Here is an 18556-nt window from a genome sequence, read left to right as displayed (position 1 = left end):
TGAAACCTTAGCTTATATAGTCAGTTAATGGGAATCACAGTTTCCTCCCAAAACTTTCTTTATGGGAGTTTTGTATTTGGTCTTTTAAAATTACCTTATTAATACTTTTTTTTGATAGATAATAGGAATCCAAATGTTTGTTTTTCTTTATTAGGTCAATTTTTTTTAAAGCAAATTAAAAAGCATGGTAAAATTATAACTGATCACATATGTAGCTATATCTATTTCATTTCAAATGTTATAACATAGATAAATAAAGTTCTTGGCTGAAATTGTTGACCTAAATTCTTAGGAGAAGTGATTTGGACCATTAAAGAGAGAGCCAGCCTTGGAGTAAGGAACACTCCTTTAACTCCTGCTTCCAATTCATCCTAACTCTGTTACTGTGGGAAAGTCACTTAAACATTTAGTGCCCCAGGAAACTTTCTAAGACGTTTAGTCACAGAATTGCCAGTCTTTAATGGAGGAAGTTTCCACACAATGAGCTCCTTACACATATGAAATATCAGGTCTAGAATTCTCCTTCAGCCTCCCTCCCCCAATAAAATAAAATAAAAAACAAAACAAAACAAACACAAATTCCCATTGTTATCAATATATCCATCTAAATTAATGAAGTTTAATCTATAATTTTCCAGGTAAATAATTAGAATCCTGCAGAATGTGCTGTATATGTGTACCATCATTCCTTTAAGTGCTAAATGAGCTTAGCTAAGAACTCATTATGCAGTAATTCCTCACCCAAAAAAGCATTGTCATTATTAGCCCTAAACATTAAGTCAACAGATTATCACACTGAAAAAAAAAAGGTGATGTTCAGCCTCCTTTCAGCATCTCTTTCTGAAACACACACACACACACACACACACACACACACATACACAGCCTCTGGTTTGTGTCTCAAAGCTTAGATGATGATATTATTTCAGATACAAATTGATGGTCTGAAATATGCATGTGGAAATAAATGGCATGCAGAGTCAGTAACATATTTTCCTCCTGTTTTATTTGTAGGTGAATACATTGTTATGACAGTTTACTTCCATCTCAGAAGGAAAATGGGTTATTTCATGATTCAGACATATATCCCATGCATCATGACTGTGATTCTTTCTCAAGTTTCTTTCTGGATAAATAAAGAATCTGTTCCAGCTAGAACTGTGTTTGGTAATTACAATTTATTTATTGGTCCTATTTGTTACCTGCCCTCCTTTAGAATATTGCTTTTAGAATAAAACCTTCCCTTAAAAGCATTGTGTTAGCATTTTTATGTCAGGTTGAATAGTGTACAGAATCTTATTTGTATTTACAACTGTCCAGCCAGAAAGAAACATTAAGGTTATGTGTATGTGCAGGCCTTAGGGCTCATGTTACCTTTAGGTGTTTGTGTAAAAATACTATTGGAAGCCCTCCTGTTGGAGTCATATTAAATTAACCTCAGTGGGAACCATGAGTGTGAAGGCCAAATGTACCTCTAAACATAATTTCCCTTTCAGTGATACTCTTGGATTTGTAATCTAATGCTATATAATTTAATTGAAGTTTTATCTAGATGTTAAAATGAAATACACTGGGATGTAATTTGCAAAGAAAAGCTTAAAATAAAGCAAATAAAATTCATGGCTGAATGGTTATGTGAAGATGTGGAATAATTTGGCTTTAAATGAAAAGAAAAAAAAAACCTCAAACCTTAAATGGTTTAAATGCAATGAAACAAAAGATTTCATATATGTGTAGTTTATTAGTTCATTATTAAATACCACATATATGCTATATTTTTATATTGGCTTATGTTTTGCTTTTCTACAACATATAATGCCCTGAGTTACTTGAGTTTGGAAAATTTAACAAGTTTTAATAACTACTTTCCACATATGAGGGAGCTTTGTGTAGTTGAAAGAACTCTGGCTCTACATCCCAAGGACGAGACTTGGGTTAAAATCTGGCCACCTACTATCTCTGCGACCGTAGGCACGCTACTTCATTTCTCCTGGCTTTAGCCTCTTTCCCATCAGTAAAATGATGGGGTTGGATGAGATGGCCTCTGAGGCCCTTTTTAGTTCCAAATCTATAATCTTAATAATCAGATTTGTTAAATAGTGAGTTAGATTTTAAAGGGATTTTAAATTATAAAGCTTCTGGCTTTTCACTCTGATAATTGTGCATTATTAGAGAAGAGCAGATAGAGGTGGGAGTACGGAAGAAAGCTAACATGGGATGGATGCTGGAATGGGAGTAGGTGACATTTGGATGTCTCCTGGGGCGTCTGGCCACTCTTTTGCTTTTCCAGAAAAGGCATCAGGATATTGTTAGTATAGGGTCAGAGCAATCATATTGTTCTGTGGAGCACCTCTACAGAATGACGTGAATGTTTGAGGAAATTATGAATATGCAGAACTCTCCATGTAAACCTCTGAACCTTGAATTAGCTTTATGAAGCACCAGGGGTATTCTGATATAGATAGTCCACGGAGAATATTTACAGGTGCTAATCTGGGCCAGATGTCTGGCCAGGAAACTTCTAGGAGATTGATATATTCTGTATGGAGGCAAGGGAGCCTTGGAAATCCGCTGCTCTACTTTCTTGGAATGTTTTGGAGCTTCTTTTAATATCACATGTTATTATGGTAAGGCCAAAATACCTACCTCAGGCCTTTTACCATTAAAACTTCTATCTAGAAATGACATTTTGTAATTAACTATAATCTTTGAAAAGTGCTTCTAATTACATTATCATTTTCTTAAGCAGGGGCCTAAGGAACACACAGAGTAGGAATCATTGGTGATCAGTTATTAGTTGATGTCAAAAACTCTATCTCTCAGCTGGCTATTGCCACATACTTTCTTCCACAATGATTTTTGGGTATTGTTAGAGAGGAAGGGGAACTATGGCTGGCAGCTATCTTTCTTGTGTTGATGACTCAGATGATTGTCAGTCTGCAACCTTTGCCTACTTCGTTGCAGCAGTAATAAAACTTTAACTAGACCGCTAGAGAAGAAAAGTGTTTGAGCTCATAGGCTCATTCCCTGCTCTGGAGCATCTCAGCCTGTTTGCATATAGTCTGAGGCTGTCTCTTAGGTAACTTGTCCCATTTTTTGGAGAGAAGTTTACTCACATAATACCAAATTGGAGAAGTGAGCTATGAGTTTCCATAGTTCTCATAGCTCGGGGATTCTAAAGAACTGAAGTGGATAGAACTAACTTGATAGGAAGCTATTTTTCTATATAACCGGAAGGACCTGTCAGACATTCTGCAAGTGGAATTTGCTTTTTGTAGAAACACTTTTAAAAAAATATATGTTGAGAATAGTATTTCTAAGTCCAGCAATTTCTTTTCTTCAGTGTCTAAATTACACTCTTCTATTCATACCAATTTCTACGTCTATCAGAGGATTATAGATTTAGCACTGGAAGGGAACTTAGTGGGATGTCCTCTAGTCCAATCACTTCATTTTACAGTTTGTTACTACATAGAGTCAAAGAGGGTGTCGAAAAGTGAAAAAGGACAAGTGCTTGACCTTGGGTGTCACTTCTCAATGCCTCGTTTTCCATTCACTAAGAAGAGGATTTAGAGTAAATGACCTCTAAGCTCCCTTAGAGCTCTACCATTCTATGATTCTAAGATTTAAAAATAGGCCTGGAGAGGGGAACTTTAAACATGTGAGTAAATGTCAGCTGGCAGCAGGACTGTGTTATCACACTGTTAAGTTAATGCTACTTATTTCCCTTGTGATTGGCCAGCCCATATTCACCTCTATGTACATACAGCTTGTATTCACACTCTGGGCAAAAATGTTCATGTTCTGTGTTCTAACTCAGAGATTGGCACTGGCATTTAAATGTGTCAAAAAAGAAAAACAAGAAAGCACACCATTGTATTGAAATATCTGTAGGGTACACACAGGCCAAGAAATGTCTTAAGACAGATGAACACTGATATCAGCCTTTCTAGTGGCCAAAGAGGCATGGCTGCTATGGTTTGATTCTAATCTGGGTTGTTGCTTCTGCCTGCTACCCTGTGCAACATTTACTTGAATGTGTGGTCAGGCAAATGCTACACTAAATCGATGTGTAATACATATGCTCAAGGACATGCTCTGTGTCACCCTTGATATAATAATATGAGAAAGAGAAGTGTTTTTCCCTGGCTGAAAGGGGAATGATTTAAACATCTCAGCCTGTGTTAAAAATGCCGTGCCCTTTGTTAATCTTTCAGATAGTCACCCAGAAGACAAAGGCCATATAGGTTGGAGGGTTCCCTCGTGTTTTTCCTCGTCTCACTCTTTTTCCTTTCCAAACTCATGTTTTAATGCCAAGTTGACATACACCAAAAAGACCTGGAGAATGAAGTGTCCAGAGATTTTGTTTAGTATTTTATTTCTCCCCAGTTATGTGTAAAAAATAATTTTTAACATTCGTTTTTAAAACTTTGAATTCCAAATTCTCTTCTTTCTTCCCTCCCACCCCCATTCATTGAGAAGGTAAGCAATTTGTTATAGCTTATACATGTGTAGTCATGCAAAACATTTCCATAATAGTTATGTTGTGAAAGAAAATACAGACGGGAAAAAAAACCCTCAAGAAAAATAAAGTTAAAAAAGTATGCTTCAGTCTGTACTCAGACACCATGATTTCCCTCTCTGGGGATGGATCACTTTTTTAAATCATAATTCCTTCAAAGTTGTCTTGGATCATTGTATTGCTGAGAATAGCTAAATCATTCACGGCCAATCATCCTACAATGTTGCTGTTACTTTGTACACAGTACATTTCACTTTGAATCAGCTCATGGAAGTCTCTTCAGACTTTTCTGAGATCATCTCACTCATCATTTCCCAAAGCACAATTGTATTCCATCACAATCACACACTGCAACTTGTTTAGTCATTCCCCAATTGATGAGCATGCCCTCAATTTCTAAGTCTTTCTCCTCAGAAAAGAGATGCACATATGTACATTGTGCATTGTACATATAGGTCCTTTTCCTTTTTGTTTTTTATCTCTTTTGGGATACAGACCTAGTAGTGGTGTTGCTAAGTCAAAGGTTATACATGGTTTTATAGCCTTTTGGGCATAGTTTCAAATTGCTCTACAGAATGGTTGAATCAGTTCACAACTCCACCAACAGTGCATTAGTGCCCCATTTTTCCCACATCCCCTCCATTGGTCATTTTCCTTTCCTGTTCTATTAGCCAATCTAATAGGTGTGAGGTAGTACCTCAGAATTGCTTTAATTTGCATTTCTCCAATCATTAGTGATTGAAAGCATTTTTTTTCATATGGCTATAGATAGCTTTGATTACTTCACCTGAAAGCTGATCATGTATTTTGATCATTTGTCAATAGGAGAGTGGCTCTTATTTTTATAAATTTGACTCAGTTCTCTTTGTGTTTGAGAAATGAGGTGTTTATCAGAGAAACTTGCTTCATATTTTTTTCACAGTTACTTTTGCCCCCTCCCATTTATTCTATTCTCTCTCTCCTTTTACCTTGTCCCTCCTCAAAAGTATTTTGCTTCTCGACTACTCCCTCCCCCAATCTGTCCTCTCTTCTATTATGCCCCCCAGCCTCCTTTCTCTTATCCTCTTCTTCTCCTACTATCCTGTAGGGTAAGATAGATTTCTATACCCAATTGAGTGTGTTATGTTATTCCCTCTTTGAGCCAATTCTGATGAGAGTAAGGTTCACTCCCTCTCCCTCACCACCTTCCACTGCAAAATATTTTTCTTGCCTCTTTTTTTGTGAGATAATTTACTTCATTCTTCTTCTCTCCTTCTCCTCTTCTAAGTTCATTCCTCTCTAACTTTTTAATTTTATTTTTTTAGATATCATCCCTTTATATTCCACTCACACCTGTGCCCTCTGTTTATATATACTTCTTCTAATTGCCTTAATAATGAGAAAGTTCTTAGGAGTTACAAATATCTTCCTATGTAGGAATGTAAATAGTTTCATCTTATTAATTTTCTTATGATTTCCCTTTCCTGTTTACCTTTTTATGCTTCTCTTGAATCTTGTATTTGAAAGTCAAAATTTCTATTCAGCTCTGGTCTTTAATCAAGAAGCTTGAAAGTTCTCTATTTTATTGAATATCTATTTTCCCCCTGAAGGATTATGCTCAGTTTTGCTGGGTAGGTGTTTCTTTGGTTGTAACCCTCCAGAACATTATATTACAAGGCCTCTGGTCCCTTAATGTAGAAGCTGCTAAATCTTGTGTTATAATGATTGTGTTTTCACAATACTTGAATTGTTTCTTTCTGGCTGCTTGCAATATTTTCTCCTTGACCTGCAAACACTGGAATTTGGCTATAATGTTTCTGGGAGTTTTCATTTGGGGATCTCTTTCAGGAGGTGAATGGTGGATTCTTTCAATTTCTATTTTACCCTCTGGTTCTAGAATATCATGGCAGTTTTCCTTGATAATTTCTTGAAAGATGATGTGTAGGCTCTTTTTTTGATCATGGCTTTCAGGTAGTCTAATAATTTTAAAATTATCTCCTCTGGATCTATTTTCCAGGTCAGTTGTTTTTCCAATGAGATATTTCACATTGTTTTTTATTTTTTCATTCTTTTAATTTTGTTTTATTGTTTCTTGATTTCTTATAAAGTCATCAGCTTCCATTTGCTCAATTCTGATTTTTGAAGAATTATTTTCTTTAGTGAGCTTTTGAACCACATTTTCCATTTGTCCAATTCTGCTTTTTTAAGGCATTCTTCTCCTCATTGGCTTTTTGTACTTCTTTTTACCATTTGGCCTAGTCTGTTTTTTAAGGTGTTCTTTTCTTCAATATATTTTTGTGTTTCCTTTACCAAGCTGTTGACACTTTTTTTTCATGATTTTCTTGCATCACTCTCATTTCTCTTCCCAGTTTTTCCTCTTTCTCTCTTACTTGATTTTTAGAATCATTTTTGAGCTCTTCCATTGCCTGAGAACAATTCATATTTTTCTTTGAGGCTTTGGATGTAGGAGTTTTGACTTTATTATCTTCTGAGTGTGTGTTTTGATCTTCCTTGTCATCGTAGTAACTTTCTTTGGTCAGAATTGTTTTCTGCTGTTTGCTCGTATTCCCAGCCTATTACTTGACTTACAACTTTATTAAAGTAGGACTCTTACTTCTTATTATGTTATTTTCATTTATTATTTATTATTATTCATTATTGTTATGATTATCATTTATTGAAGTAGGCTTCAGGGTGGAGGGTGACTGTCCCAAGCTTCAGGGTTTTTGTGCAACTGTTTTCAAAGATACTTTTAGGGACCTGTAAGTTTTCAGTTCTTCCAAGGTGGTATGATCCAAGGAGAGGTATTTACTACTCTCCTGGCCTGTGCTCTGGTCTGTGAGTGACCACAAGCGCTCTTTTCTGCCTTGGAACTGTGAGGAGGGTCCTCATTCCACTGTGGCTGCAAGCTCTGGTGTGCTAGTGCTCCTCCTTGTCCTGGGACTGCCATCCAGATCTAAGTATGGGCAAAGCGATAGAGTCCTGCCTCAGTGCTAGCCACGAGACCCCTGTACTCTCCTTCTGACTAGTTGTTTGACCCCCTCATCATCTGTCGGATGAGAGCTGCAGAAGCAGCCACTGCCTCTGCTGATTCAGTGGCTCTCAAGGCCTGCTCCTGGTTTGCTGGGGCCGGGGCTGTGCTGGTGCAGCTTGTGTTGGACTGTGCTCCACTCTCACCCTGGTGCAACCGACCTTTCCTACTGACCTTCTAAGTTGTCTTTGGCATCTATGGGTTAAGAGGTCTGGAAGCTGCCCCTGCTGCCGCTGATTCAGTCACCCTGAAGCCTGCTCCTAGTTTGCTATGCTGGACTGAGCTCCTCTCTCTCCCTGGTGCAACAGACCTTTCCTGCTGATCTTCTAAGTTATCTTGGTCTGGAAAAGGGTTTCACTCCATCTTTTTGAAGGTTCTGCTGCCTTAGAATTTGTTTAGAGTTATCATTCATAGGTATTGGAAGGATTTGGGAGAGAGCTCAGGAGAGTCCCCGTCTTTACTCTATCATCTTGGCTTTGCCTTTCGAGTGTCCAGAGATCTTGAATTAGTACACATAACCTGACTGGCTCAGTCAAGTCACCTTTAGCATCTCCTTCCCAATTATTACTGGAGTGACACTCCCTCTTTATTTTACCGTGTCTATGTAGAAAAAAGCCAAAAGGCAGAAACTTCCCAAAGTACAGTAAAAGAAATTGAGGGTCATCTTGCCAGTGGGCAAAGTAGTCCTTAGGGTGGCGTACTCTAACAGGTTTTCAAAATAGTGAAGCTCACAGAAACACTAGTTTATTCTTTTAGTCTGAGTTTCATTAAATCACATTAAAGTTGAAGCAAATTGTTCCCCCCGCCCTTGATATTTCAGTAACAGAATAGTTTTAATAAAGGAATTAGGAATTTTGCAATTTGAAGGTCTTTTTGAGCTATCTCCTTCACACTGACATTGTAGATGTCTATTCTAGGTAGAACACTTGATCGTAGCTAGTTAGTGGGAAATAGTTATGGAGGTCGCAGAAAACCTTATTGCTCCTAAACTTTAATTAAAGTGATGGTCTTTCACAAGATAAAAGACTAATTAGGCTTCATCTCCATATTATGTAGCTAGAAGATTTAAAAGCTTTGGCAAGACAGTGTTAATTAACAAAGTCGTCAGCATGACAGCAGTTCTTTTCTGAACAGTGAAATACATCTTAATTTCCTTTCAACTGGAAAGTTTTATGGCTTTGTCAGTTTGTGGTTAAATAGGGAAAATATTTAAAAATCCTGAATTTATCATATGTGCATGTGAAAATCATTAAGGTAAAGAGACTATGAGATCCAGAAGATATTTGTTTTATCCTGAAGGGATAGATTAAGTTTTAATCATTAATGTATTGATGATAATCTATAATAGCATATAACTTAATCTCTGTTTCTCTTGAAAGCTTTAGAACATATTTTGCAAAACTTGTTTTTGAATAAGGATTTTCTTTTTAGCATACCATGTAAATCATCAGGCAGCATTTTCTACAAGACCTCTGAGGAGGTAGATCTCACCAACTCCTGAGCCAGCCCATTCATTCTACTTTTAGACACTATTTTTTTTGAAGTTTTTCCTTACATTGAGTATAATTTTGCCTCTTTGTAGCTTCCAGACATGGCTCCTAGTCCCATCCATTGGAAAAGGCAAGAACAAGTGGTCCTGAAAAACAATCCGCCATTTTTTTTCAGTACGTACCTTAGGAGATAGCTCATTTAAACTAGGTGACTTGAATTCATCAGGGCTAGCCCTTTGGTTTCTTAAAATCTCTTTACTTTCCTGTTATCTATCTTTGTCTTGTCCTTTCCAGTGTATCATATATTCTCCTTGGTAGACGAAAAATAAATGGAGCTGAACAGCTTTGTCTTTTTCTTTTTTTCTTTTGCCATTGATTATACTCATCCATTCCACTCCAAGTAGCATTCTTATCTCTTCTTTGATATTCAATATAGCAAAATCAAAGCAAAAGAAAAAAAATGTTATCCTTAGTCTTCTTCACCAGTATCAGCTCATTCTGGGCTTCAACACTTCAGCCATTACTCTTAGAGGAGTTTACCACATTTTTCTATTCATCCTTCATTACCTTTGCTTTCATAATCTATATCTGTCTTTGAAAAATCTAAGTTTGTTTAGAATTTTCTGTGCATCCACATCAGTACCTGTAGATAGTATATTTCCCTTTTGTTTTGGTATTGTTTTTCTTTTGGAATTTAATTCTTTGGGAGCTTTTCATCCTACTTCAAATGATTTTTGTGGAAGAATCTGAGTCCATGGGATCCATCCTATCCTTTTTCTAAACTTATGTTAAATCGAATGTTCTCCATACTAGGGTGAATATTACCATATCCCTATATTCCCTCTCCTTTTCTAACTATGAACCCAACCACGACACTCTTTGGTTCATTGGCTCACCATTGCTTTTCTTCAGCTTAGCATCCAAAATATTTCATCTATGACTCCAGCCCACCATTCCAGACTTATTTCACATTCTTCCCTTTCACAGACTATTTGTGTGTATAAACCTATGAAATCTACTTGTTATTCCATGAATCTAAACTATCCATCTTCTGCCTCCATGCCTTTGCATAGATTATTTGCCATAGGTTTTAGTTCTTCATGCATCTTCAAATAATCATAAATAAATTTATCTGTTTACATGTTGTAACTGCCCAGTGGAATGTAAGCACTTTAGGGAGCAGTATTTGCTTTTATTTTATCTTTGTCTCCAGTGCTTAACATAGTATATACATGTAAAAGGTACTTAATAAATTCTTGTTGGATTGGACTATCTGTATCCTAGAATTTAGTATGGAGTGGTGACTTCCTCTCAAGATTGCTATCAATAGGAACATCAATATGTAGTGCTGCTCCTTCAGAGGTAGATTGAATCCATCATCTTAAATACTGTCTGAATTTCCTTGGGCTTGATGCTTTAGGCTTCGGACTTCTATAATCATTCCTCATTGTCATTGAAAGGCATTTATTTGACTGTCTAATCACTTGGTTGATTTTCTACTGGGTCACGTATAAAAGAAGTTTAGATGGGCCAATCCTCTTGGGAATTTATAATATGAAATAAGACTGACACAGTAACCGAAAAAAAAAGATATGTAGACACATATAACTATATAAAAATCAGTGGATATGAAAATTCAGGGTTCTTCTGTATATGCCTCCTGGGAAATATGTTACAGTGTAGAGTTGAGACTGGACTGAATTGTGGGACTTTTTCTAGGGAATACCATGTTTTCTAGTTTCAGAGGAATAGTATGGCAGAGGGGGTAGGATTTCAGGAACTAATAGAAATAATCATAGCATTTGTTGCTAAATCTTCAGGTCAGTCGTAACCTGAGAGAATTTTGTAATTGCTAACAAACATCTTTTTTTCTCATCATTTTAGAAATATAGTTGCCTGAGTATGTTTTATTCTGACATAAGCCCTCCCCCTTGAATTGCTTTCTCTTCATTATTCACTGGGAACATGCTTTAAAAGTCATTCAATTAATTATATAATCCACCTCACCCCAGATACAGTACATTTTTGTAATTTAGTACTTGTTTGTATTTTTATTAATTGTATTAATATTAATTGTAATAATTGTAATATTAATACAATTTATTAATTGTAATAATTGTATTAAATACTTGTTTGCATTTTAGTTGTTTTATTGTTTAATTATTTTAAAATTTATGTGTTAGTTATTTTAAATAGTTATAGTTATTTTAAAATTTTATCATGTGTCCTCATCTCCAATTGTTTTAAAATAAAACTAAATATCGTGGTTTTCTGTTTCTTTGTTTTAAAGGAATAACTACTGTTCTGACAATGACAACTCTGAGCATCAGTGCCAGGCATTCCTTGCCAAAAGTGTCCTATGCCACTGCCATGGATTGGTTCATAGCTGTGTGCTTTGCCTTTGTGTTCTCTGCCCTCATCGAGTTTGCTGCGGTCAATTATTTTACTAATGTCCAAATGGAAAAAGCCAAAAGGAAGCCATCAAAACCCCAGCAGGAACTTTTGGCCCCTTCGGTTCAGAAAGAAAAGTGTTCTGATGAACCACTTAAGGTATTTGATGTGTTTTCTCTGTGGTCTGGTCCTCTGTTGCAAGGATAGAGTTGATAAGGAAGGAGATACCTGGTGCCTACCAGTATGCCATTTCTAACCCTAGGAAACAAAACAAAATAACACATCTGTCCAAGTTGGGAGGCTTGACAAACTGTGGTCCATAATGAAAAACCAAAGCAACTTAACAGCTGTGCCGTGGGAATATTCAATTCAACTCAGCCGTATTTATTAATCGCTAACCATGTGCCAGGTACAAGGCTAGTGCTAGGGATACAAAGACAAAAAATAAATGCTTCCTGTCCCTGTCCTTATATTCTTCTGTGTGACACAACATGTACAGAGATAAATATATACAAAATCAATATGCAGTAAACTAAATGTAACTTCAGAGCAGTACAAAGAAATGGGGAAATCATCCTAAGGACAAGACTCTAGGAGATAGATTATCCTTTTCATTTACAGGGTAGAACTGGAGCTGGGTGATAGAGGAAGAGTGAATATGTGAGGGCTATTGCTGTGTGGGTCTTAAGGGGGTTCTGCTAAAAGTGGCCTGCATGATCACAGTGCCTAGTATGTTTCCAGTCGTCATTTCATCACTGTAAGGCACCTGTGGGAAATTTCTCTCTCCAGCCAAGCAGAAACCTTGATGGAGTAGAGAATTGCTAGGGATGCAAATGGGAAGTAATGACTACTCTTTGCATGCTTAGGAGAGGAATTAGTTCTGTCCTATGCTCTAGTAGGTAGAATATGTTTTTATAAGTCCATTCAGGGTTAATTCAATTTAAGAAATATGTATTAGGAACCTGTCAAGTGTGATGTGCTGTGCTAGGCATGGGAGATACAAATATGAAACAAAACAGTGCTGTCTCAAGGAATTTACAATTTAGTGGGTTACTGTGTGTCTCATTAAGAAAAATAGGCTCAACATGTTTCTAATACTGTGCTATTACATAATGAAATCAAAGGCACAGAAGTGAATTTCATTACAAGAAAATAAAAGGAACAGTGAAAAAAATATGTTAGGAAACAAATGCCCATGGAAAATTTGTGATGCGTGGACATATCTTTGAAAGGCAGGTTAACTGCTTTTGGTGTTACTAAGCATTTTATTTATTTCTCAGAAATATAATAGTTGGCATTAACTTAGTGCTTTGTGGTTCACAATTTCCTTTCCTTCCAAATATTTGTTTTGGGGTGGCTGCTGTGATCTCATCAGTATAGGAAACAATTGCTGTGGAAAATCCCTTTATCAAGATGGATCATATGATAACTTCTCTTTAATATAGATTCATAGAGGCTTGCTCAGAGCTCTGAGAGGTTAAAATTTGTCCATGGTTACACACAGTTAAGATGTTACCAGAGGTTAGATTTTAACCAAAGACTTCCTGACTCTAAGGCCAGTCCCTTGTCACACTCACTAAGACACTATGTCTTAGTATAAATACTTTCTCTTTTCATAGGTGAAACTGAAGACCAAAGAAATAAATGACTCACCTAGTTTCACCATTAGTACATTTCTGAACATAGACTAGGACCCAGGGCTCCTATGCCTTAGACCTACACCCCCCTTATTATTTTATACGCCTCTCTAATTTTGGCCAAGTCATTTTGCACTGATAGGGAAGAGAGAGACAAAGTAGAGAGGCTATTGAGAGTTATTGAAGCATGTTTACTTTTTGAGACAGTAGGTCTGAAATAAGCAGTCCTGTGACTTGAGGGACATTCATATGTTTTTCTTCATCTTTAGCACATGGTAAGTCAGAGGTAGTTACTGATAAATTTACTTAATGCAGCTAAATTCCTCAGATGTACCTTCCTTAGAATTGTGTATCTTGAGGAATATACTTGGGGAAGGAGCTTATTTCGGCTGTGCTAATTTTTAAAAGTGCAATTACATTTTTATTTTTGTAAATACAATGCTTAATCTCTATTCAATGCTTGCCACAATTTTTTTCATGCTATAATTTCTTTATTTTCCAAATCATATAATCCATTTCTTATTGTGATTAACTTTTCTTGAATAGAGGTGGTTGTACTATAAATACTGACATGCAATTGATAATTATATTCCCTTAGGCAGGAGGGAGGGGGAACTATAGTAGTTAATTATAACATGTATTTGCTTTATATGATTTACTGCTTCTTTGTTCCACTTAATCATTTTGCAATTTCTTAAATGATACTGTACTAATTTATCAAAAAAGAAAATACACAAAAATGAGATCTATAAATATAGATATATATAGATACATATGCATACATATATATGTAGATAGGTAGATTTATCATATCTCTGTCTCTATTTTTGATGGCAATCTTCAGTTTTTTGGTGGGTTATAATGTGGTTGAAAGATTAGATATTTTCTGTTTTTCCCTGGGGGCAGAACAAGAAACAATAGCTGAATATTAAAGATAGAAAAATTTTGTTCAATTCAATTCAGTGAAACATTTATTAAACACCCACTATGTGAGAAGCTTGAAGGAAAGGGGCAAAAGTCTTCCTAACAATTAGCACTATCCAGAATTGCAATTGATTGCTTTGAAGTGTAGTGGGTTTCCCTTCATTTCATGTTGTTGTTCAGTCATTTCAATTGTGTTTGACTCTTCATGACCTTATTTGGGGTTTTCTTGGCAAAGATACTAAAGGGGTTTGCCATTTCCTTCTGCAGCTCATTTTTAAATGAGGAGACTGAAGCAAATAGGATTAAGTGACTTGCCCAGGGTCACATAGCTAGTAAGTGTCTGAAACCAGATTTGAACTAAGATGAGTCTTTCTGACTCAAGGCCTTGTCCTCTATCCACTGCACCAACTAGCTGCCCTTCATTCCATACCTTCAAGCAAAGAAAGGCTAGATAACCCCTTGTTGGTAATGTTGTAGAAAGGATTTTTGGTCAGGACCAGGTTGAGCTAAGGTTGTTGTAGTCCCTTCCAACACTGAGATTGTATGAATCTATTTTTCTGTGACTTTAATCCCATTTTCATTGCCTAAAGTAGAGTGATCCATCAGTAGTTTACAAAAATATGTATGTGTTGTATCATGGTAAAAATGCACCTTCGCCATAAACAGGCTTAGGTATGTCACCATAAGGACTTGCATGTGAAAAATTGTATACAAAGGATAATGAAGGATAAAGATAAGGAGTTCTGGAAGAGAACTGAGATATCACAGATTTACAGCCCAAGTGTTATCGTTATGATATAAAAGAAGAAGAGGAAGGCCCCTAGTAAACTGTGTACTGTTGTACTGGGGAAAGATCAATGGATCTGGAGTCAGAAGACTTAAGTCTGAATTTCCATTTTTGATTTTTCTACCTGTGTGACCTTAGGCAAGTGACTTAATTACTCTATCTCACATTCCTCCTCTTTATACTCTAGCATTAGATTAGCTGAGGACCCTATCAGCAATAGATACGATTCTAACATCCTTGGAGGGTTTATGGTGAATAATGGACATAAATTAAATAGAATGAGAAGGCACACTATTCAAACAGTTGTTCTGATCTCCATCAGTAGAAATAGTACCTACACTGATGAAATAAAAAAAATCATTAAACCATCACTCCATTGATAAAATCAGATAACAAGTATGTTTGATTTATTGCATAAAATGCATAGTAGCATTGCCTATTTATCATTCATTGATTCTATAAGTAGATGGATTCCTTAATATATAACATGGTGGAGTTAGGGGCAGCTAGAGAGTGATAGTGGGTAGAGTCTACAGGCCTAAAGTCAGGAAGACCTGAATTTAAATCTTATTTTAAATACTTATTAGCTATCTGACCCTGGGCAAGTCACTTAATCTCTCTTTGCCTCAATTTCCTCATCTGTAAAATGAGGATAATGATAGCACCTATTTTGCATGGTTGTTATGAAGATAAAATTAGATAATTGTAAAGTGTTTAGCACAGTGCCTGGCACATAATAAGTACAATATAAATGTTAGTTTTTATGTTATTATTTTATTATTGTTATAGTGGATTTATATGTAACATGCTTCATTTATATACAAAAATGACACTACTGATACAGTAGAACTTGTATCTTTAGTTTATCCACTAATGGGAGTAGGTTTATATGACCCATTCCCCTGACTCTCTTGAGACCAATGACATATATTTGTGACTTCTATCTGAAATGTGATGCAATTTTTTGTTTTTGGAAAAACAAACATTATTTGGCTCATAATTTATATGTGATTTCTTTACCACCTGCTTAGTTCTTTTGGGCTTATTTCCTGTCTTAGGAGCCCCCAGGTAGCTTGACTACATCTCATTATTTTTCTGGCTACCATTGAAAGGGGAAGAAATAAAGCATGTCTTCCATTACAACCCCATCCTCAAAGTTCTGATTGTTTTTATTTTATACCAGCAGCGAAGAAACAGAGTCAGGCGGAAGGAGGAGGGAAAAAAGGAGATGGAAATAATGGTTTCTGAGAAGCATTGGTCTATTCTGTCACCTTAGCGATAAACTTGCCATATTGCTGACATCAGGGTGGTATCACTGAAACCTTCCTATTTAACATTCTTAGCTGGCCTGAAAGTGCCATGTAGGAAATGGAATGGTCAAAATAACATTGCCTTCTGTTTTTGTTGTTCTGAGAAGGCGTGCAGAGAGGGCAGGAAACATGGATCAAGGGAATAGGCTGGTAATTCTGAGCCCATAGGGACTGTGCAGGGACAGAAAGGGAGAAATAGGAAGACTGAATGAATACTGTTCTAAAATATTGGTTTTCAAATTCAGCATGGAGAAGTTTCAGTTAGAGAATTAAACAAACCCTGGATATACAATGATTAAGTGGACTTTGCTTGTGAGAAGAAAGGCAGATATCATGGAGTCCTAGTAATAGCTTTGGTTTGAAGGAGAGGTCACGTGGTGCTTTTCTTGGATCTTTATCAAGTCTCCTGTTTATTGATGCAAGTATGAGTGACAAGAAAAGGAATCTTGTCCATTGGTGGCTTCTGCATCAGACTGGTCTATTGTCTTCTGGCCAAACCAACTTCTTTTCTAATCATTCTTAGCTAAGAGAAGAAAGTCAAGCATAGCTAGGGATCTTCAAGTCTGAGACAGAGAAAAGTGGTAATCTGAAGTTTGCTCACTGAGGTTTTTATTCATTCCCTAGAGACATTCCTTCTGGAAATGGAGACAGACTTTTCTCAGCATTCCTTGCGTATATAAGAGTAATGGTACTAGTTTTCAGCTTTCTTTTTTAAAGTGATGACAGAATTCTCCAAATCACCTTGGGCAAAGCTACCAGCTTGCTTTCTGTTCTTTGAAATGTAGCACTGAATTACAGTACTAATGCTCCCCTAAATCAGTGATCAGTTAGTGTGCCCACTAGATGAAGTCCTTTTCTTGGTAGTGATTTCTCTTGGCAGCAGTCAACCACAGGAAAGCTTTTGTGTACTTGTGGGACAACTGAGGAAATGAGTTTGTGAAAGGGAAAGGTAACGTGTGTCATAATGGAAAGTGAACTACTTTACAACATGTTGCTTGAAGGATATCTTTTTGTTGATCGAAAGATAGTGATGACTGGGTGAAACCCACCTGTCTCCACTTCCTCCAGATACTCTGCCGGGTTACAACCAGCAATGAAATGGCAACTTTCATTGAGGAGGGCTTTTAACTGTGAAGCAGGCTGGGAAGAACAACAAAAGGAAAAAGAAAAAAAAGCAGAGAAAAACACACAGAAAAGCAGATTGAGAATAGTAGGAAGGGTTGCTGGAAAGGACTGTTCTAGGAATTCTATTTATGACGTGTGACCATAAAGTAATGTGCCTGATTTTTCACAGATATACCAGAAGTTATATATCTAATATGTGTCATCCCTTTTCTAATAATTACATTGGGTGACTATGCACATATTCCTTTAGAATTATTTTTAATTATTTGGGCATTGAATTATTTGGGCACCAAAATGAATATTACCATACAGAAAGAACAGGAAACAAACACAAAAAAGAGGATTATATTTTAAATCACTAACCTCTTTTCATACAGCTTGCAATTTTAAAAAGGAAAATTATATAATAAATTTCAGCAAATTATTTGCAGATTTCCTGTTTGTGTTTGCCTCTGAACTTCCTTTTTTATGTACATTTAAAAAAATGATTCAATTATATACATATGTATATGTTTGTTTTTATATGCATTTATTACAATGGTGCTACTCTTGCTGATAACAATTTTAGAACTAGATTTCCCATTTTGGAATTGCAGAGCCTCTTTTGAACATCCTCAATTGTGGCAAATCTTTTAGGCATTGATTGTACTTTTGGAAAAAGACCAAAGTCATTCAGAGACAAGAATGAGGAATAAGGTGTGTAATTAAAATGTGTAATATTGTGTTTGGTTTAAAAAATGAGCTGTGATTGCAAAGTAATGTGACTCATTTTTTGTTTCTTTGCCATACAAATGGCTCTAAAGGCAGCTAAATTGGATCAGCTCAACTCTCAAGGTGACGAGTTTGAAGGCCAACTCCCAATTTGGTATATAAGGTCACACCTTTCGGAGTACGACTATTCTGGAAATGCTTCTTCATTCTGTTGCCTCTACTTCTTCTTAATCTTGATCATGAGAAAAATGCGGTGTGGTTTATTTAAAGGAAAATTATTGATTTATTTCTAGACTCACATATTTTCCAGCACCTAAAAGTGGCATAGAATAGGAAACAGTCATATTTCAATGACTGCAGGCTGCTTTTCCAGGCCATCCACACTCAGAGCTTTGCAAAGAGAGACAGCTTAGCCTAAGTGTTCAGAACTGCACAGAGGAAACAACAGAACCTCAGTTTTGAGGTATTGTTCGTCCAAAGGAGACCTTAAAAAAAAAAAGACGGAAGTTTGAGAAGGATTGCTAATTCTGAAGTCATGACAGTACCTGAAATATTCTCTGGTTGACAACTTTCTGTCCCTTCTACCAACAGCAATACCAGTTTGGTGACCATGATCAGGTGTTCTGTCTTTGCTGTTTTTTTTTTTTAA

At 36.3% G+C, this 18556-nt stretch overlaps 1 protein-coding gene across 2 annotated transcripts in view; it reads left to right on the top strand.

Moving 5' to 3' along the window:
• The window catches only part of GABRA4 (gamma-aminobutyric acid type A receptor alpha4 subunit), a 93836-nt gene that overhangs the window by 32291 nt on the left and 42989 nt on the right, over window positions 1-18556 (top strand). For both annotated transcript variants that reach the window (XM_027836394.1, XM_027836395.1), the window contains 2 exons: window positions 1015-1167; window positions 11313-11572. In XM_027836394.1, the coding sequence (XP_027692195.1) occupies window positions 1015-1167; window positions 11313-11572 (413 nt within the window). The remainder of the gene's footprint in view (window positions 1-1014; window positions 1168-11312; window positions 11573-18556) is intronic.

This window comes from Vombatus ursinus, unplaced genomic scaffold (assembly GCF_900497805.2).
Source record: "Vombatus ursinus unplaced genomic scaffold, bare-nosed wombat genome assembly UNPS02014818.1, whole genome shotgun sequence".
NCBI classification, from domain to species: domain Eukaryota; kingdom Metazoa; phylum Chordata; class Mammalia; order Diprotodontia; family Vombatidae; genus Vombatus; species Vombatus ursinus.
This window is presented reverse-complemented; position numbering and strand designations above follow the sequence as displayed.